Source organism: Cotesia glomerata, linkage group LG3 (assembly GCF_020080835.1).
Source record: "Cotesia glomerata isolate CgM1 linkage group LG3, MPM_Cglom_v2.3, whole genome shotgun sequence".
Taxonomy (NCBI): domain Eukaryota; kingdom Metazoa; phylum Arthropoda; class Insecta; order Hymenoptera; family Braconidae; genus Cotesia; species Cotesia glomerata.
In genome coordinates this window covers 24,113,336-24,135,470 of record NC_058160.1, presented here as the reverse complement: position 1 = coordinate 24,135,470, position 22,135 = coordinate 24,113,336, and the positions used below count along the sequence as shown (strand labels likewise).

Here is a 22,135-nt window from a genome sequence, read left to right as displayed (position 1 = left end):
TAGCGCTAGTAAGATTCTGGTAATTAAGGAAGCTCAACGGCGCCTTGGAAAATACTTGTACCAACGAATAGAGGTACAAAGAATTGGAGTAGAGGCGAGACAAGCGATTTGTTGGGAAGGGATGAAGGAAACAGCTATCGAGAAACTCGAGTTAAACTTTCTTGTGAACAACAGAAATGTTAGCGGATTTATTTATTAGTTTTATCAATAACGTTATTTGTTATATAAATTGTATTTTATTTTTGGTGTTTATCTTACTTGAGCTGCAACCATTCCTTCTTTCAGTCGTCGCAAGTCCGTATGACTCCAGGCTGTGTGGGACCATGGGTGGCTCTTTGTCAAATCGTCAAATTGGAAGTCTCGCAGTTGGTTCTTTAGAAACTTTCGGATGTTCCATGGTAAGTCGTTGTGTCTGAAATATTAAATTTATTATATCAGTTTCAGAATTTTTTTTCCTTTTTGTCAAATTTTTAGTACAAAATGTATGGTTAAATTTCGTGACAAGGGTAAGTTTAAAATTTTATCATTACATTTCATGGATGGTATTAAAAATTCAAAAATAAGTTCCTAATTCAATATTTGGGTTTAAAATTTTTGTCTTCAATAATTTAATCACTAATCCAAGAATGAAAAGTTTGAAAATCATTTTTAATTCTTCAAAATTACAAAATTAAAAAATAAATTCAATAAATAAATTTTTTGCCCTCTGAGGAACTTAATTAACATCTAATGACATCAGAAAAATAAAGTAAGTCATATAAGTACATAAAAAAAATAAAAGAAAAAAATTCTTAAATGTATAGAGATCCGTTTTCCACCCGAATGAATCGTGGATTCTCTTAGCATCACCGGATACATAAATATTAAGCTCGTAAAACGCAACCTCTTGCGGTTTTAGAGCACGTGTATCCTCTACACCGTTACATATATGCCTTGATAATAAATACATAAATATATATTTGTAAATTTATATCTATAGAGAACGCCTTATAACTCGGTAGTTTCATGTAATCGTACGTATATATTTATGTGTATCAGTACGATATAAAAGCGTGAATTTAACCAACTTTTGAAAGGTGAAACGTGCGATAGTTTTGCATTTTCTACTCACGTGAGAGTAATCTCCACGTTTTCTCATCTTCACATTTTCAACGAGTATCACTGCCAGGAGATATTAAATAGATTGCAGTAGATGTATCCCCACATTTATTTATACGTGAAAATGTGGATTCGTAAAAATAAAATATAGCGAAACCGAAGTTTGTAAGCGTGGCGTTGGTACACCAGTGCCCGAGTATTTTGAATCTCTCGCGCGTATTTTATAAGCTTCAACGTACAAGTTTCACTACGACACGTCTGCATTTTTCAGCGATACTCTCGAGTTATGTATTACGTGTTTCCGGTTACTCACATCAACTATCGGATACCCTTACTGCTACGCTATGCAGTAGTTGTTGTAAGACCGAGAAAAACATCCTAGAAGTTTACGGCACTTTTTACTACTCATTTCATTATCCTTCCTTACTGTTTTTTGTTTGCTATAAAATACAATTTCAAGAGATTTCTTCTTAAATTAAACATTTGTTTTGACTAAATTTAATTATTTAACTGCTTTATCGTCTGTCGTGGTAGTATGTTCACTCAGCAAGATCGTGTACGTAAAGTTTCATTGTTATAATAGGTATAACTTTTATTCCTATATAGACCAAATATTTTATTGCAATTAAATTAATGGTCTGAGTGAAATTGTTACCGAGAAATATAGAATCGTTTTCTTTCCACTGGGAGCTGAAAGATAAAATAGTGGTGACTAAAACTTACAAACAAGATTTTTATTCCGCTGGCTATTTTTCGAAATTATATAAGTCGCTTTTTCGTAATAATCAAATTATATTGTCAAAGTTTACTTTTACGTACGTAAATATATATGTGTGTGTGCTTTAGTGTCTCGTTTTGTGGCATCCTTTTTTATATCAGCATTCTCGAGTTTTTCAATGTACACTAAAAACAAACTTTCCGCATCAGTTCTTTATTTGAATACTAAAAGGTCCTTCGTAATTGAGTATTTTTTTTTTTTTTTAAAATACCGGGATGTTTTATGATGAAAACAAAATTTTTTTTTATTATGTTCTTTCAGGAAGTTAATTTTTGGGTTTAAAAAATTATGAAACTCAATTTACTGATATTGAATTTACTAGTCAACCCATCTGAATATTTCGCACAATATCATGATCAAATAATTAATTTTTATTTTATAATGTGAAAATGAGACTGATTTTTATTACTATTTAAAAAAAAACATCTTTTATTAATATACCATAATATCGTGTTTTATAATCACCATAATATTGTGCAAAATATTACGTCAGTTAATGACGTTTATTTATGTATGAACTCAGTAGATAGAGCTTTTGTCACTCGTGCGTTGGCACTCACGCTCTGCTCATTGCGCCAACACACTCGTAGCCGAAAGTTATATTCATTCAGTTACATAGTTAAATACATTGTCAACAGGTGGCATTGCATTTTTTATAAAAAGTTTTTCTTTAATCACTCTGATATTTTTCGTCAATAACGGGATATATAAGAAATATGAAATTACACAGTAAAAAATTTTTCGTCATTGTGTAAAGTGTAAAAATGTTTATGTAGAATTTAACATTTTAATGTGTAGAATTTAACATTTTAGTATGTTGATTCAACACAATAGAGTGTTGATTCAACACAGATTGTGTAAAAAAAGTCATCAACACAAATTTTTGTGTTAAATTTGACGAAAAATTTTTTACTGTGTTCTAAGAATTCAAATTGCGCGCATACGCGCACGCTTTAATCATAACCAATAAGGAATCAGTAACCATTCTTTCGAGATTTTCGAGATTTTTGATACTAAACCAACTTCAGTTTAATCATCAATTTTATATTATATAATTTATAATTTATTATGACTGTACTTTTTGCACTCGAGAAAATGCAGTAAAAATTCAGTTGTCTTTTGAAATTTCAACCAAAAATTTCAATCCTCTTCTAACAAGGGGAGGTTTTTTTGCGAGTTTGCTAAATTTTGAAAACAGATATGATAAAAAATGTAATTAAAAAATTACATACACATAAGCACACGTATATAAACATTATTCTATTGTTTTCATGGTAATCAGTTGTAATCAACCAGCGGTTACAGTGCTAGGCAAATGACAATTTTGTTTTATTGACAATCACGTTATCGATAGAAGAGCTTTAACTTTTTTAACGATGTATAATTACGATTATACTATCAGGCTTAACGGTATGCGATATTGATCTATTAAAATTTTACCACGCAAATCAACTTGATTAATTACACCCGCATAAAACGTATTTATCTCTCATAAATCATCGTCGTCGTCAAATTTAATTTTTGATTTCGGTTAATGCGCGTCAGGAATTTTCTCACGTAAACCAGCGTGTTCATTTTACTTTTGTGTTTAGAAAACAATCAGCAGAAATAGATACTAGAATAGTATAAGGTATTATTACTCTTGCACGCAGAAAAAAATTTTGTTAAAATAACCTAAGAAATGTTGTGGTAACAACTGAATTTGTTGACATAGGGATAACAAATTATATGTTAAAATAACAAAATTAAGGTTATAACAAGTTATTGATATGTTATAACCACAAAACAGTTTTGTTACTATAGCAAAATCTTTAAGTTGATTCGACAAAATACTTTAGTTGGTATAACAAATTTTTTTGTTAAAGCAGCAAAATTAATCTATTAAAATAACAAAGAGAATTTGTTGAAGTAACAAATATATTTGTTACAGTAAATTTTATAAGAATACATTTAAAGATATGCTATAATCAGCTATAGCTGATTTGAAAAATATTTTGGCAACAAATTAATTTTGTTATTGCAATAAAATCACTTTGTAACAGCAACAAAATCATTTTATTGCAGCAACAAAGTCATTTTGTGACAGCAACAAAATGATTTTGTTAGAGCAACAAATTGATTTTGTGATTTAACGAACTGGTTTGTTAGTACAACTTGAAACATTTTGTTAATGCAACTAATGGATTTGTTGCTTTTTAACTACACTCATTTGTTACCACAACGTATTTTTCAGTTATCCCGTCTTTTGTTATTTTAACAAAATCGTTTTTATGCATGTGCAGATATTGTTGGTGACAAGAGTTTGGGGATATGTTAAACAAGAATGGCCAAGAATAGAATCTCTAAAAGGATGATTTTAAACTTTCGATAGTGCGGAATGTCTTTGACTTTTTTTTTTCTCCTTCGCAATCCATTATAGGTAGCATCTTTTATTCCATTTCACAAGTTCGTTCGCGTTCTCTTTCGCTCTAAGTGTAGGTAATGGCAGACCGTAGCTTGTGGAATCCTCTTATCCCGAGGCTCTTGTTCTTGTTTGCCCATGAATCGAGTAAAGGCTTTGATACGCTTATCGGGGTCGTGACCAGAGACTGGTGAGTGCCGACGCGAATTTCACATTCATTTTGTGGATATTGTTTCCAAAACAATGGACTTTTTTATACCGAGCGGTGAGATTGTTAGAAAGCTTTTACAATTATTTTAATTACTCTTTCAATTGTTGTTACTCACATTATCATTTTGTTCAACAGTAATTGATTTTTGTTTTATTAATTACTACTGAAATTAACGTATTATCATTTATTATATTAATTTTGAATACACTAAATCATTCACAGTAAATTCGATAATTTTTTTTATTCAGTAATCCATTGTTGTCATTACTAATTTACTATAAGTTACGTACATTGTATAAGCTTGATTGAGTTTAAGCTCCGTGAATTTAATAATACGTGTTGTTAGCTATTTTAATATTGTAAAATAATCTGCTAATTTATTATTAACATAAACCAAATTCGATTCAAATCATGGTGTTTTTATAATTTCCAAAATTTTAAGTTGTAAATCTGTAAATTAGTAATAAAAAAATATTTTTTATCTAAATTGAAAGTACCGGTGAATGTATGAGTTAAAATTAAATTACCCGTAAAATAATTTTTCTGGTACGGTTATAAATAGCCTGATCTCTTTATAATTAAGATGAAGTTTTAATTTTCAAGTGAACAGATTAAGAAATTTTTATTATAATTTATATAATGATAATGATGCAAAGGAATAAAATTTTTAGAGCAATATTAGGCATTTCTGGCACGTAGTGTATCTCTGATTTAGTCTTGAATTATTCAAGCGTAAACAAATAGGCAGTCTAGCGGCTTCATCGAAACACTCCACCAGAACTGTGTGGCGAAGGGAAAAAAAACACGATAATAAAAATAAAAATAAAACTAACTATAACAGTAATAGTAATCATGATAATAATATTTAAGGTATTTAATATATCTATATGATGTACATATATACATATATATATATATATATATATATATATATATATATATATATATATATATATATATATTTGACTCGAAGATCGGTGTTTATTGATAAAGATAGATAGTTATTATTCTAAGCCGAATACTCCCGATCCAAATTCTTGAAGAATGACTAATTTTTGATTATTACTTCTTCACCATAATATTTTATCGGTATGAGGTCTCATACCATCAGAGAAAATTTAGGTGAAATTCACAATTAAAATTTGTTTATCGATAATTATTGTTAGAGAAAGATGTAATTTTTACTCAGTGTAACTTTTCCAGTAACTGAAAAAATAATTCAGACAGCCCACAGACCAGGACTCGAACCTGGATCTTTTGGTTACGCGCCAAATGCTCTACCAGTTAAGCTATCCGAGACATTGTCCGTAACTACTTTCCAGTTACCTATTAAGTTCCACTGAGTAAGTCTCTTTTGGCCAAGGCTTTTTAATATTCACCGAAATTTTCTCTGATGGTATGAGACCTCATACCGATAAAATATTATGGTGAAGAAGTAATAATCAAAAATTAGTCATTCTTCAAGAATTTGGATCGGGAGTATTCGGCTTAGAATAATAACTATTTATCTTTATTGATAATAATAATAATAATAATAATAATAATAATAATCACAACAATAAAATAATAACAATACACATAAAAAAACAAGAATTAGGAAATGAGAAGGAGAAAATTTTATTCGTGAGACCTGTAAATTTTCATGATCTCCATCCTCAGCACTGGTAAAGTTAAACCGTGGAATGCTGCTCGGTTCTCATCTCATCTCCTTGTGGAATTCGGTTTTCCGGGATCTCAGGGAAAATGAGCTCACAGGCTTCTCTCCATGGAATTTTACGATTTTGGCAAGGAGGAGAATTCTCATTGCGTCCAGTGTGGTGACTTTCCCGCAGGTAACTTCAAGGGTAGAAAGAATTACAACAAAAAAAAAAAAAAGAAAAAAAAAAGACAAGACTAAATAATAAATATGAAGGAGACAAGATGAGGATAATTGTTAAAGAACGATAAGGCGGCTGACCGCAATATGCATATGAATAGAATATTATGTTTACCTTGTGCGCTTATACAAAATATACATGCGGACATACATATGAACTTTCATGGCAATAATGCTGTATGCAAATTTACTATTATTGCATCATCATTATTAATATTCTTTAATTTTTACTTTTTCCTTCCATTATTATGTTACATTTCGTCCCAATACTTATTCAGCGGTATAATTTTCTCTCATTACGGGTTGAAATCTCATGACAATGTTAAATCGTGATCGGAATCCCTAATGATCCCGGCAGTGGCGCAGTCATTAGAAAATGTCTCATGGCAATCAAATTCAATTGGTTAAATAATTACTTCCCGTGCCACTATTCTGCTTGCACTTAATTGTCGCGTTAACTTTTATTTATTTTTTTTTCTTTTCATTTCATTTCACTTCTATTGCTATTGTTGTCATTATTTTTGTTTGTTTTTATGTCTTTATTACCCTAGGATTATTGCAATTACTCAGTTACGAGCCACTAAAGCGTAACAAGCCAGAAATAAAAATAAAAATGATTTTTTTAATTAAAAAAACCCAGTAAAAGTAAAAACAATATGCCGGCATCGGTTTAAACCCACCTGCATTGAAATTCTAATAAACCCTAGCGAGGATAATTATCCGTATCTCTGTTTGTAAATTTAACTGCTAAATTTAATACAGACAACAACAGAATGCTCAACATGTGCTCACGGTACTAAAAAGATCAACTGACGTTAGATATTACGAGGAAAGTCTGAGTGTAGTTAAATATAATTTCACTGTACAAATAGTAGTTTACTGTTCCAAGAATCCATATGCACTATTGAATTGTTCAAGAGCTTAAAGCTTATACCTCAAGATGTGCGTTGTATGCTTTACTATAACTATATATAGTTCAGGGTTCAGGCGATATTTTGTAGAGTGAGGAGTGCAGGAACGAGCGATAAATTAACTTCTGCACACCCTAGTTCTTCCTTCGAGCGATTTATACGAGTTTAACTTTAATTCTTGTCTCTCTGACACACACCAACAGATACTTTATCCACGATCTGCGATATATTTGTTCCAGTAAAATTCTCACTGTCCTAGACGACTAAATGTCTAAGGGAAAATTTTGTGTGAATAAGAGGAGTAATGAAAATTAAATACAATAGAGATTCATCTTCACTAGCTAGGTGTTTATTTAATAACCTTAAGATGTCATCTCCAATATTGAGATGAAAATGATGGAATATACTATTATGTGGCATAAAATGGGAGCTGTACTTGAGAGAAGAACACCCGTGCAAAAAAAATTCTGATTCAAAATAAATTTAAGATTGAAATTCATATTTTGACACAAATATGAATTAGTTTTGAGATCAATCTGAATTTAAAATTGATTTGTAGATAGAAATTAGCACGGCTGTAAAAAATTCGATCCTGCTTTCGAATTTTAATAAAGACTTAAGAATATTTAGGATAAATTTTATTTATGAAATATTCTTAAGTTTTTATTAATTATCATTTTGAATCAGAATTTTTTTTGCACGAGAACTGCCTTCTTACGGGGCCAAGCCAAATCATCATATGTGGAGTCGTTTAGGTTAACAGGGCTAAAAGTGATAATCTAAAATAAGTATCTTAATGAAAAAAATTGACATGTGTATCATATATGAGAATATATTGAAAAGTATATAAAAATTGAATCCAGTACATATATTTTTCCGTGGGGAGAAAATGTATATTGAAAATGAAAAATTACACGATAGAACGACTAACATTATCTTTTAACAATTTTTTCACTACATTATATCTTATAAAGTTTTATTTTATACTATATTTTTTTCAGTTTCATGTTCGTAATCCTTGGTATTATATACTCGCAAATAAAATAATTATATTCAACCGGTCTTTTTGCCGAATGAACGTAAAATCTAAAATTTCAAATTTACATAAGATAAAATGTAACATTAACACAAATCTTATGTAAATTTCAATCATATTTTTTAATACTTCTACAAGAAATATCAATGCGAGTCTTACTTGTAAAAATGTTTTCTTTACATTGATTTTTTAATGCTAAGAAATTTTTGTACTAAACTAACTTGATACAAAACGATTTTTACTTCCTATCAACGTTGATTTGTCAAAAAAAAAAAAAAAAAAAAAAATGATACTTCATTTCTAGAAACGGGTGACCGCAACATCTCCGATAACTTGTAGCCCTTCTCCCCAGGCCAAATGAAAAGTACAGAGGAAATAAGGAAGAGGGAGAAGCTAAAGAGCAAGACGGTGATTGTGGATGAGGTTTAGAGAGAGGAAGAGGTAGGGGTTGTTAGGAACGAGGTCGGCACTCAGCTAGTTAACTGGAATATCTTGGAACATTAGTGATGGCAGTAGTGTCGGAGATCGAGGTAATTGCCAGTCCGGCACTTGCAGCAACCCATCTATATTTCTCCTACTCAATCTCCATCTCCATCTCGTACTCCCCTTCCTTCTATTTCTACTACCCGTACTTGAGCTCTTGCTCTTACACTGCTCAAATATTCCTACAGCAGCACCACTATCTCACAATCTCCCACAACCCCTACACCTCCCCTCGAGAGTGTATAGCTGTGTCATTTCCCTACTACTTGGATCCAGAGGCTCGTTCAGAAACCGCTCCACAGAGGCAATTATATCGATTTGTATTTCATTGAGGAAAATTGCTCATTAGTTTCCTCGCTGGTACATCGGTATAATATTATCTTGCTAAAGCTTATACTCTTCATCCAGCATGCTAACATCTTGATGAATGTTAATGCATTATCAGTAATTCCGTTTGAATATTAATTATAAAATGCTTTGCAAAGGCACTTTAAGATAACAAGACCGATAGATGGGTAAATATTTATTTAATTAATAGCTTCGTTGGAAATTTTAACATTAAAATCACTTCTACTCATTCATAGCTCGTGAAAAAATTTGATGGTATGTGTTGATCTTTTATTTCAATATATCAGAAAATTTTTTTACGGAGGCAAATAAAAAATTTGAAAATGAAAAACGTCATTTTTTTTTTTCTTTTTGAAAGTAAATGATTTTAGTATTGATTGCTATTGTTTTTATGTATTTATTGATATTTATATTGGCTGTTGTTTCTCAAACCAACCTAAAAGAAAAGCTTTAGTTTATTGGAGCCTTTGTTTGAGCAGTCTCTGACTGTTTGTGCAATCCGGTCATTTAAGTTTTATTTGTGGTGTCAAGTTTTTTCTCATTGCGTCAAAGTGCTTGTATTTTTACTCAACAGACTCGAGTATAGTAGTACAGCTCAGTATAGAGACAGGGGTTAAATTCAGAGAGAGCTCGGGCTTTACTGTTTTGTGTTGACGAGCGCAATTCATCCGGTGCTACAGTTAAGAACATTTCTTTCGCGGAAAAATTATTATTTTCTTTTTTGTTCTTTTCTTATTATGTTTTTGTTATTCTTTTTAACGTATATTGTTTCATGTGTATTTTATGCTGTGTAAATAAAGAAATAAAAAAGATGGAAAATATGTTTAAGTGGAAGAAACAGAAACAAAGCAAATGTACAGCGGTAAAAAATGTAAACGAGAATAAAGGTTGTAGCCCCGGGAAAATTTACAGTAAATATCATACAATCTAAAGAGAAAATAAAGAAGGAGAGTGAATATTGAGAGTTGGATAACATTCAATCCATTTTATCAGAGTAAAAATAAACTCTGCTATTCTTTCACGAAATCGATTTTTTTTAGATATACATAACATAAATATACAATATATACACCAAAAATTTCTCCTCAAAATCAATACTATGAATATTTGAAGAAAGTAGTCTATATAGTTACGAGAATAAGAAAAATGCTGTTTTCGTTGGATCTATATGATAAAATCATTTTTTTATTTTAATTAAATTCAGTATAATAATTGGAAAGGTCTTGACCACAATTAGTGCCTTTTCACGATTTTATATAATTTTTGGGGATAGTCAATTTTTTATGTTAAATTTTTGGAAAAATTTTGGAAAATTTGTTCATTCTATAAATTAGTTCCATCATATTTTTCATTCAATGTTTAGTGATTTATCCTATCATAGCAATATGAGTTGACAGCTTATTAATAAGATGCAATAATACGTTTGTTAATGTCGTCGGATTTAAAAGCTCTCATACTACTTGTTTGCAATTTAAAACATTTCCTTAAAAATTTTTCAGCTGCCTAAACAAGTTTTCGTCAGCATTTAATATTTGTTTCAATATCTTAAATTCCGAGACTTTTTCCGAGTTTTAAAATGGCCGATAGTAAATTTGTGTCTTTTTCATCTCAGAGAAGTGAAAAGTGCAGTTTTGCGGTGGTAGGATAAAACTGCCAGCAAAGCGATTTACTTTAGAGAATGAAGAACGTCGACGAGGCGACGCCCGTCGTTTATTCCTCGTTCTCATCTCGCCGTTTCTCTCTATATTATCTATATTCTACTATACCATACTATACTATACCACACCATATAAATATATATATATATATATATATATATATATATATTATATATATATATATATATATATATATATATATATATACACTCTACAACTAAACTCTGATGCTCTCCGGTCCTATCCACGCGGGCATTGCATCGATCGTCTAGGAATGGAGTTGAGGACGAAAAGCTCGCGTTTAACTCCGCCACCAGCTGCACCACTAGCTTTACAGTCTCCAGTACTGTACATGCCTTTCATCAGCAGTGCTTCAAACTGAAGCCGCGATTCGGTGGCATAGACTACAGTAGAGTTACCTCTCACTTTCGGTCTCTATTTCTAGTACTAGCAAGGCGACTGCTGACTCTTTTTTTTTATATTTTATTAGCGACCAGTATTTTGCCATTTACCGAGTCTCTAAAGTAAAGTCTCAGGTTCAATTCGGGTAGTTTTCTATGGCGACGATGGGCGATGGGTTTTCAATGAACACACGGTAAGAAACCACAGAAAAGCATTACGTCGTCTTTCACGTCTTTCTTGTCCTTTACTTGTACTTCTTCTACAGTTAATCTTCTGAACGTGTCGCTTTCAAGATGCATCGTCTTTATCCTTATCCTCGTTCTTCCGTTTCGAAGTAAAGGATATGTATTACTAAGCCGTTATCTTCGTTGCTTTATTTTCTTTATGGGCTCCAGGCGTTATGCTAATTAAATATTTCCGGTGTGATAATAAATACTGTTGAGTAATTTATTTTTATTAGCCAAAGTTTATTCATTATTGTGTTATTTCGTTATTTATTTTATTAAACATCGTAATACTTTTATTGAACTTAGTCGAGTGTGTCGGAGAATGGAAGTATTTATCATAAATATTCCCGGGTATGAACGATATTATTGTCGGAAATAAATTATTTATTTCTGGTAAATATACGATTTAATAGAAAAATATTTCGAGCTCGGAATTTAATAATATCATAACTACTTAATAGTTCGATACATTGATAAAAAGGTTTATTTGGTCCAAGAAATAAAATAATTTTTACTTAATCCTTAATCCATTAATCCTTCATCCAAAATTTTTTGTCTTAAATTAAGTTAATTTTTTTTTCACTCTATCAAATCGATCAATTTTGGTTTAAAAAAAAAAAATAATATGAACTAAACCAAAAAAAAATATTTTTCATAAATTTTTTTAAGACTCGTTTGAAATTCATTCCAGTTAAGGTTGCACAGACAGTACCCCGTAAGTCATAATAGAATCTAAATTTTTTTTTCATTAAAATTAAAAATTTGAATAAAAAAATTCATTACTATAATTTAACCGTTACCTTACATTTTTATTAATTAAAATAATTAAATAATTTAATTAACAAAAACAATAAATACTCAACGTTTGACTCAAGTATTTTTTCACAAAACTTGGACCTGGCAACATCGCGCTTAACAGCTGTTTATATTTATCTCGCTGTGTAGTGTTGAATTGAAAAACATAACCCATAAATATACACAGGAATTATTAGAATTCAAAATTCGCGCGTTCTGTTCTGTGCAACGTTGCCACATTGCGCTGAATCACGTGGTTTATTTATTTTTAAATATGTCGGCCTGAAATTTTCGTGAATTTCTCATCTTTTGCATCAAAATATCTTTAAAAGCCTTCATCAGAAAATTTTCATTTTATTTTTAACGTATTCTACGAAAGTCGATTGACTGAAATAGAAGTTTTTTGTTTTTTAATCTTTCTATGAGGTAGTCACATAAATCGATATATGTGCAATCCGCCAATAGTCTCTATAGGCTACATGTTAAATTTCAATTTTTTAATAATTTATTAAAGGATAGCTCTTCGTCAGATCTAATCCAAAAAATTAATTTAAATGTATGAGATAGCAATTCATAACATATCAAAAAATTAGCTTTTGATCATCACAAGTGCATTAGTGTCCGAACAACCTTAAAGAAAAAAGAAAAATTTATTTTTTTTCGAGTAAATCTGAATCTTTTTTATTTGCATCAGTTAGTTTTTTTTTTATCAATGTATATACGTCGTTAAATTTATTTCTCTACTCTTACAATAAAAGTTACGAAATTAAAGTGAAAATTTATTTTCGAATACAGTGAAAGTTTTATAATTTCAGTCTTCTTAAAATTAAAATTTTGACTTGACAATTTACTGACCGATTTTTTCTTCTAAAAGTTTATTACATTGTATTTATATATATTTCCACTATTTTCGCTGAGAATAATTAAAATAGTCTTTTCCCAACAAATTCAATTAAAATTCACTGGTTTATGCCCAAGTTTACCACTCGAGTAGCATCCGAAATAATAATCGACTTAAACGGTGCCGGGATTAACAAGTTGTGAAACTTTAAATAATCTGTTTAATTTTTCAATAAATTATTTCAAGCGATGAGAAGTTACATAAACTTCTTTCTCCACTCCATTTGGTTAGTGAAAAAATAACGAATGAAAAATTTATGAAATGAAGTATAAAAAAGATAAAAAAAAAAAACAGCAAGCAGTTGGAATAAAAAAAGTCCCGCGGGACAATTTCATTCGTGAGAAATCTCGAGAGAATCCGAGTTTGGTAGTGCTTTTACGCTGGGAGAAAGGATGCAATTTACCCGCTACGACAAAGACCGTCTACACCCATATCCACGTCTACATCTACGTCTACGTCTATGGCTGATCCGTTAACCCATTTGATGGGACATCGATATTGTGTGCTGTTTTATGATCACACAAGTGTGTGTTTCAAAGAGCACGGCTACGGCTATCGTGACGCAGGAACTGTATAGCATCCGAGTATCGCATCAAAGATCGCTGGAAATTCATTCCTCTGAAGAATCGAAGGGTATAATGTTCTTATATCTTGATAATAAAATAGAAAAATTTATAAAAAATTTTTATTCTTATTCTTTTTTTTTTACTTTCCTTGTCAATATGTATAAATATAAAGATAGTACAGCATGGTAATATTTTACGGATTGCGGATGTTTTGTGAACATATCACGGGATGATCGGATAAATACACGGACATATATGACAACGATCGAGTTCTTTCACGTTTGTATAAAGAGAAATGTTAAGTGCCGTGACTTTATGCGGGCTTTATTGGCAATACCGTTTTTAATATTAGCTCTCTTAAAGAGTAAATGCCTCTTTAGTTGGTTATATTAAAGTTTCAATAGTAATAGTAATATTTATAGTAATAGTAGTTTTACGTGATTCGATCATATATTAAGATTTTTTGTTTATATTTTTTAATTAATTCTGATGAATACAAAACAAAAATAAAAATAAAAATAAACTGATGAACCAACTATAGAGAGTGAATTTATAGGCCAATTATTATTATTATTATTATGTTTCGTAGTTAATTATACATTATTAAGCATCAATTACTCTGAATCAACAATTAAAACTTTATTCGACGAGTTAATTGGAAAAATTTTGTATTCTCAATAAGGTTTTAATATCAGAGTGTTTTAATAAAATATTCACTGAAAATTATTTCAATTTTTAGAACTCGATATTTTTATAAATTGTAAAATAATTTTATGGAAATTTATAAAAGTTTTTTTGTGGAAATTTTCCGTGGAGAGGGCAGACAAAAGTTTTTTTTGTTTGATGTTTTTTTCAAGGTTTATTGTAATATTGTTATTTTATCGAACTTATGTAACTATTACACAGTGAAAAATTAAAAATTAAAATATTGAAAAATTAAAGATCAAAGTTTAAAAAACTTTTTTTAAATTCAATTCGAAAATTAAATAAATAATAAATCAAACTTAAATTCTGCTACACTCTATACATTTTTACAGTCTCCTACTTGTGTCGTTTGTATTATTCAAATTTTTTTCAATAAAAAATTAACATTTTAGAATTTTAGTTATTATACAATCGATTTTTATTTATTAGTAACCAAATTTAAAATTAGTTTTTTCTTCTTATAATCACAGAAAAGTCAAGTATTGAGTCGAGAAAAAATTATTTGAGTTAAAAAAATATCTATGAATACAATAACTATTTTCAGCAAAATCAAATTTTCTGGCTGTTAGAAAAATTTACTTGGGTCAAGACTATTTCGATTTTCCTTATTCATTTTCTCGGTAAGTTTCCTACACGTAAACCTTTTTTTCAGTGTAGATAATAATTTCTAACACTAATTTTAATTTCTAAAATATTTTTGAGCTAATAATATTTGTTTATACGCTCTTTTAACTGTAGAGATGTGATGTAAAATTTATGTACACTGATAGAAGGATTTATTTGTATTAAAAAAATATTTGTTAATATTTAACAAATCATTTATTAGAGACCATTTTTTAGTATCAAACAAATATTTCTTAGTATTTAAAATGATTTGTTTGTATTTAATAAATCAGATATTCATCTATTAAATATTAATAAATCTTTTTAAATACTAAGAAATATTCGTTAAGGACAAAAAAGTGGTCTCTAATAAATGATTTGTTAAATATTAACAAATATTTTTAACTATAAACAAATCCTTCTATCAGTGTATAAATAATTAACTTAATTTTACAATGTGAAATTTTTATAAAAAAATCATGATAACACATCAAGAGTGGAACAACACAAAAAAAATGACTTATTTCACTGATAAAAAAAAAAAAAAAAAAAAAAAATTTTTTTTCCGTACCTAAAATTATTGGAGGAAATGCCAGTCAAATTAACACTTTACAAGTATAATTACACTATATATCCATAAAACTCAGTACAAAGTACAGCCATAATAAAATTTTTTATAAAAAAAAAAATAACAAAAGTTAATAAAAAAGTATCTTTATTAAAAAGACTCGTAAAAGGTAGAACTAAAAAATTTAATGTCGAAATCGTCGTATCTCATAATATAATATAAAGTTAACGATACAAGCATGTGTATAGTGTAATATATATATGAAATTTTTCAGCGTCGCTTGAACGTAAAAGAAACAGTTAAAATGACAAGTAAAGCATCTGAAGTATAAAGTAAAGCATAAATCGCAGGTAACGCAAGAGAGATGAAATCACTCGCATATAAGGTTGTGAGTTATAAAAAACCAGGACCTACTGTACACTGCAGTATAAACTTTGATACGATAAAAGTTGTAATATATATAATACATAAAATATATAATCTGAATCTTGAGACTCACCCATCTATCAGCGGCACGTCTCGAAGAATCCTGCGGGCAGCTGCGAGCCGGTCGCCAGCGTGAGCAGCCAACAGAATCCTCGTCAGAAGCTGACCCAGCACCATCACGCCCATCACCATCCTCATCCTCCACCTCGCTGGGCCCGCAGCTTCCTGTCGCCGATAATGTCCTCATGCCATCGCTCGATTAACTCAACTAATCTCCTTTTCACGTTCCGCAGCTACGCAAGCGAACGAACCACACCCGTCCTCTGTCCGCCTTACTATTCTAGCTTTGCTATCTTCTGTTAGGTAACAGCTAATCTTAACTTTGTACTCAAAGTCAATAGTTATCTCAATCCTTCCATTCGCGATCTCGATAATTAATTAAGGAATCTATTTGTTGAATTAAGTATCGATTTCACTGGTTTGATTTGATGAATTTTTTTTTTTTTTTCAATATAAAAGTCAATTACACGCGCTGGTGTTTCATTCTTGACGTTTCGATGCTATGATTATTTATTAGCAAATAATATCGCGGCATTTTGTCGCCAGTTTTTTTTTTATTTCTGCTAGTGATTTATTTAAAATTAAAAATACAATGATTGGCACACTGAGAGAAAAATTTTTTTTCAATGTTTAAAAAATTTTTTATCAATAAATTTAACGAGTCAAAATTTTAAAGAGTAAACTTTGCTGATTTTAAAATTAATCATTAATGATTTAGAAAAATAAATTTATATTAAGCATAAAAATATTTCATTAGACATTTGAAGTTAGAGATGAATGTATTGAAAAAACTCAATTTTCATAAACTGTCTCAATTTTCAACTGTAATAATTTTTTTATTATTGTAATAAAAATCAAATCAAGACAAAATAAAAATAAATAATTGCATGTGTGAAACAAATAGAAATAAATTTGATTTATTACTTCTATCTGAACTCCAAAACAAATCTTTCTATCAGTGTATAAAATTGCCAATCACTGGGCATGTAATTTTATTACGGTATAAAAAAAAAACTATTTGTTGTTTTTATCGTAACTGTGAGCACTTTTTAGTAACACTGTCATCACTTTAAACTCACAAATCACGTCAATAAACAGAGTAGTTTTTTACTCTCATTATTTTTATTATTATTTTTTATTGTAATCATCTAATCCTGCTCGAGTTTTTTCTTACAAGCATTAATCACGATCGGTCGGTTTTTCCAAGCTTCGTCTTCTGTTTTGAGCCGCGAATACGGTATACAGGTGAAGAGAGTTAAAGTCCTCGTGGGTGTCGTTAAAGAGGTTGCCCGCAAACTAGAGATCCCGCGGAGCTCGTTAGTGCTCGGTGATTAATTAGCTGGCCAGGTGGCGGGAGAGATAAAAAACGTTTGAGTTTAAATAAAAAAACTTGTGATAAAAGAACCCGATTATAAGTATCCACTTGAGTTACTCGAATAGGAGAATTATTATACTTTTCACGAGTGTTTTTTTCCGAGATACTGGTCAGAGGTTTAACTCACTTCTCGTATCAACTTTCCGGTAAACTCTCGAGCATTCTGTAAATTCAACACTCCATTACTCACTGGTATTTACTTTCATATCAGCACGATGCACTTTTAGGTGAAAAAAGGAAATATTTTTTTGGAATTTTACACGAATTCGGTGTGAAATTTTATAATTGAAAGCCTCTGAAGAGGTCAAATTTACCAATTTGTTAATATTATTATTTTTAATCAAACTCTCAATCAAAATTCTGTCTAAAGAATGCAACAAAATTAGATAAAATTGATAAGGACCCGTTTTATCGTGAATCAAATTGTCCACAAAAAAAGTCTCTTATAATTTTTTCGCATCTCCAATATTTTACCCAGAATTTAAATTTAAATTTTCAAGATAATGATTGCATTAACATTCCTTCGCGACGTGATTTATCACAATAGCTGAAAAATTTTCTATTTGCACTTCAGACAATAAAAAACCACTGTCGTGACTTTTACACCATCAATACAAATACTTTACAATACATACATGTTTTTTTTCATTTTTTATTTGTCGATTGAGTTTTCGGGGGAATATATTTTTTATCAGATTCGATTTATCTCGATTCGACTTATGTCCTAGGAGAGATGGATTTCCACAAAGTTTACTTGATCTTACATACATATCTTAGCATGTATACCTATAACCTATACCCAGACCTATACATACAACCATACATACATACATGCATACATGCATACATGAGTTGAAATAGGCAACGACAGGAAATTTAAAAGGAAAAACGTTTTTCGAAAATTTATACGATACACGGTGACATTCTATCGAGTCTCATGTCAACTTTTTCCCATAAATATATGTATATATTATACATGTATGTCTGTATTTATATGCAGAACACAAAAAATGTTAAACTATTTCAGCTTTCAAATTTATTTTCATCTTTTATTATTTTTGCCATGCCGAATGTTTTTTGTTCGAAAATTACGAGAACGCGTGCTATAATTTGAATTATTCAAAATTTGTCATCCGTAAGTTTAAATGCTTCGTTTTAAATATTTTCGCAAGCCATCGTGCGAATGATTTTTCGCACCGAAAATCTCTCATACAGTTTATTGTATTCATAACAATTGTCGTGAAAAATTAAAAAAAAAAATAACAAAATACGTTATTCAACTCAGTTAATAATTTATATTTTTACTCCATAAAAATTGCAATAATTCTAGCGAAAAATAGCTAACAAGTTAATTATCAATGACCCGAGACGGGACAAGTGCAGCCAAGTGTTATTGAACCAATAACACGCATATACGACTTGATACTGTATATATACGACGATCGAATGATTAATTTAATTTGTAATACTACCGACTGCTAACGATCCTCTTGTTACTGCTATCATCATGATTATTATTATTAATATTATTACTATTATGTTATCAATGTTAGTGTTAGTGCTGGTATCAGCGTGAATATTAGTATCTCTTGTCAGTAGGCTACAGACGCTGCACTATAGATTCTACGTCCCTTACTAACCTATCGATACACTAGGCGTAAATGATCGTCAGCTACTGCGATCGAAACCTGTCAATATAATATATATAGATATATATTGTCTCGTACTTCAAACTGTGTTTTACGTACGACCTATTTTCAATTCGCGACCGACTAATTGTGTTGGTGGTTTCCAATTACATATACACACCCCACATGTTAATGCAATCAAAATCTTCTGACCCACACACGTACATATATGTTTATCTATTTTTATATGTCCATATGTACATGTACATGCATGGAGACATACACATAATCAAACAATTTCATCAGTAAATTTAAATACGCTTGAATAAACTATTCAATTAAAATGTTTATAAATTTATTTAGCTATTCAAATAAAAGCATGGAGCGTAAATTAAAAAAATGAAAAAAAAACAAACTTTTTTGTGTCGTACATTTAAAAAAAAATTTTAAATACTTTTGTATAATGAGGAAAATAATTACACGGGGATTACGGAGACTAGTTGAAAGATGTCTCGCGGAGATAACACTGATGAGTGGGAGACTGCGGGTACGATACACGCGGTCCGGAGTTGAAGAGTCGACTGGTGAATACGTCGACGGTCTCTTTAGTGTTTCATGGCGCAGGCGTCCGTTGGATACGAGGTGAGCTTTTGCTGCTTATTTGCTTTACTTGTACTACTATTTTTCCGAGTATACTCTTCTTACGCGGCTACATTGCATCTGTACGCACTCTCAATATATTGGAGATGTTAATTATTGCTGTTATTATTATTTATTAAATAGTTTTTATAGATAAATTAAAATTTTAATTTCTGCGAGTTATAATTTAGAGATTTCTTTTCAGAAATTTTAATTATGCTTTACTTTGTCGATACTGTTTGATCTTGAATTGAGAAAAGGTACAGGGTTAGATGTAGATTTGAATTTGAATTTGAGATGGTTTTGTATCAGAAATAATTTTAGCTCTCGACTAGTAGAGTAGTGGATTGGTCAGTGAAGAGGTGTCCGGAAATCCGATGTCTCAATCAGTAATTCTGAGATAAAGCCAGGCGAAACGAGGGGATTCAAAGATATCTTTGCGAGCTGAATAGATACTTGAGTTTGGTTGGACGGAAGCAAACTCAATGAGATGTTTGCTGAGAGCAAATTTGATTTACTCTGTTTACGAGTGATAAACTACAAAGTAGATCTTTGTTGTCCGGCAATAAAATCTTTGGTTTTGAGTATACTCAGTAAAAACTATTTTGGTAAAATCATACGGAGGAAGGAAGTAAAGAGTTATTTGAATTTCAGGATATACACAAAAAAAAAATTAAATTGAATCAAGACAAAAAATTCTTTATTCAAGTAAAATTTACTTAAACCAAGAAAAATTCCTTAGTTTAAAAATTTTTCTACTCAATTCAAGAAAATTAAGTTTTTTGAAATTATTTACTTGATTCAAGGAAATTTCTTTTTCTGTGTATGTATCCTTACCTTTATAAAGATAAAGATGATTGAAACTTATATGAGTTAACAGCGAATGAGTTTATTTCAAAAGCTTGAATTTATTTGAATTATAATTCTGTAAAATTTTGAATATTCAATAATTTTTATTAACTCTATCAAAGTTAGAATTGTAAATTAAATAATGATGGCTAGAATGTATTAGAAAAATATTTATTATGATTAAATCAGTGAAGTTTCGACTTTTTTATTGTCTTAGAGTTTTTACATAATTTTATATGATTTTTTTTAATTATTAAAAATTATAATTTGTGCTAAAGCTATTAAAATAGAAAAATTAATTGTCGATAAACATTGAAATCATGTATCATAAATTTAATGACATTCATGAGTTCAAGTCTTCAGAATCACAATAGAATTTTTACCGCTCAAAAACAAGGAAAGCTCTCCATCCAAAGAAATTTCGGGGTTGTCATTCAAGATAAACCATTTCTCAGTTTCACCACGCAAAATTAATTTTCCAAGTATACTCGTTTACCTCTGTAAGCCCTAAGAGCTTAGTCATTATCATTAGTTAAAAAAATTGATACCAGAACAAAACTTAAGTCGTAACAGAATTTACATGGAATGATTATACACAAAAAGGGTTATTCAGTGCTCTCTACTTACTTTAAATTTTTAATCCACTCTAAAATTATCCGGTAATTACATTGTAGTTATGTAAATTACGTGATTCGAATTTTATTTGCATACTCGATGAATAGTAATTTTCCAAGCACTTGCGATATACGTAAATTCACCTTATTAATTCAAAGTAAAAAACGCTAAACAACACTAGAACAATTACTTTAATAATCACCGTGTTTTTTGCTCGCTACTTTTTTATCACCATATTATTATTATCATTATTATTATTATTATCTTTTTTATTAATTTCCAGGACAAAGTGAATAAAACTGAATTTTAAAGTAAGCCATAAAAAAAGAGAGCCGGGCTTTTAGTGACTTTCATACTCTTGTACTCCCGTTATTATATTATATGTAAGTGTATATATTACTGGGTATATACACAAAACATTACATCTATATAAATACAAATATTCATGCACATATATATGAACTTGTATACGTATACGTAGATCAGATGTCCCGCGTAGCAGAACGGAAATCGCTAGAGCGAATTTAGTTCCGGGACGATTGGCTCGTTGCCAGAACAATTGCACGCGATATCCGACGACACTCGATTATTGGGAAAAATAGCGTGAGAAATATAAATACAGTGGGTGGAAAACAGAGCTTTTTTGTACCCTCGTTGTTGCTGTTATTATTATTATCATTATTTTCGACGATCGGTGTAGGGAGAAGACGAATTTAACGGAACAGAATTACAGTTTGATAGTGAATGGTGACTAAAAGAGTCGGTTATCATTGGGTATCTACGTTTGCATTCAATCGGGTGTTAATAATCGACTCGTTATGAAGAATTTAAAATTTAACGAAGAAACAAAAATTTATTCAAGGCTGTCAATTTTCATGCAACGTAAAGTCTTCCATTTTATTCCGTTTCATTTATTTACAAACTTAACAAAATACAAACAATCTGAAATCACTGTGACTGGCGAGAATCACGAATT

General features: G+C 30.1%; 1 protein-coding gene across 6 annotated transcripts in view; it reads right to left on the bottom strand.

The window, feature by feature from the left end:
* LOC123260517 (dipeptidase 1) overlaps positions 1-19,786 on the bottom strand; it is a 77,693-nt gene extending 57,907 nt beyond the window's left edge. The window contains exons 1-4 of one of the 6 annotated variants that reach the window (XM_044721645.1): positions 19,488-19,786; positions 16,978-17,591; positions 16,067-16,616; positions 259-412 (exon numbers count right to left, since the gene is read on the bottom strand). In XM_044721645.1, coding sequence (XP_044577580.1) covers positions 259-412; positions 16,067-16,191 — 279 coding nt within the window. In that variant the 5' untranslated portion in view covers positions 16,192-16,616; positions 16,978-17,591; positions 19,488-19,786. The remainder of the gene's footprint in view (positions 1-258; positions 413-16,066; positions 16,617-16,977; positions 17,592-19,487) is intronic. The other 5 variants (XM_044721643.1, XM_044721642.1, XM_044721644.1 and 2 more) reach the window with 5 other exon arrangements.
* Between the last annotated feature and the right edge of the window lie 2,349 nt (positions 19,787-22,135).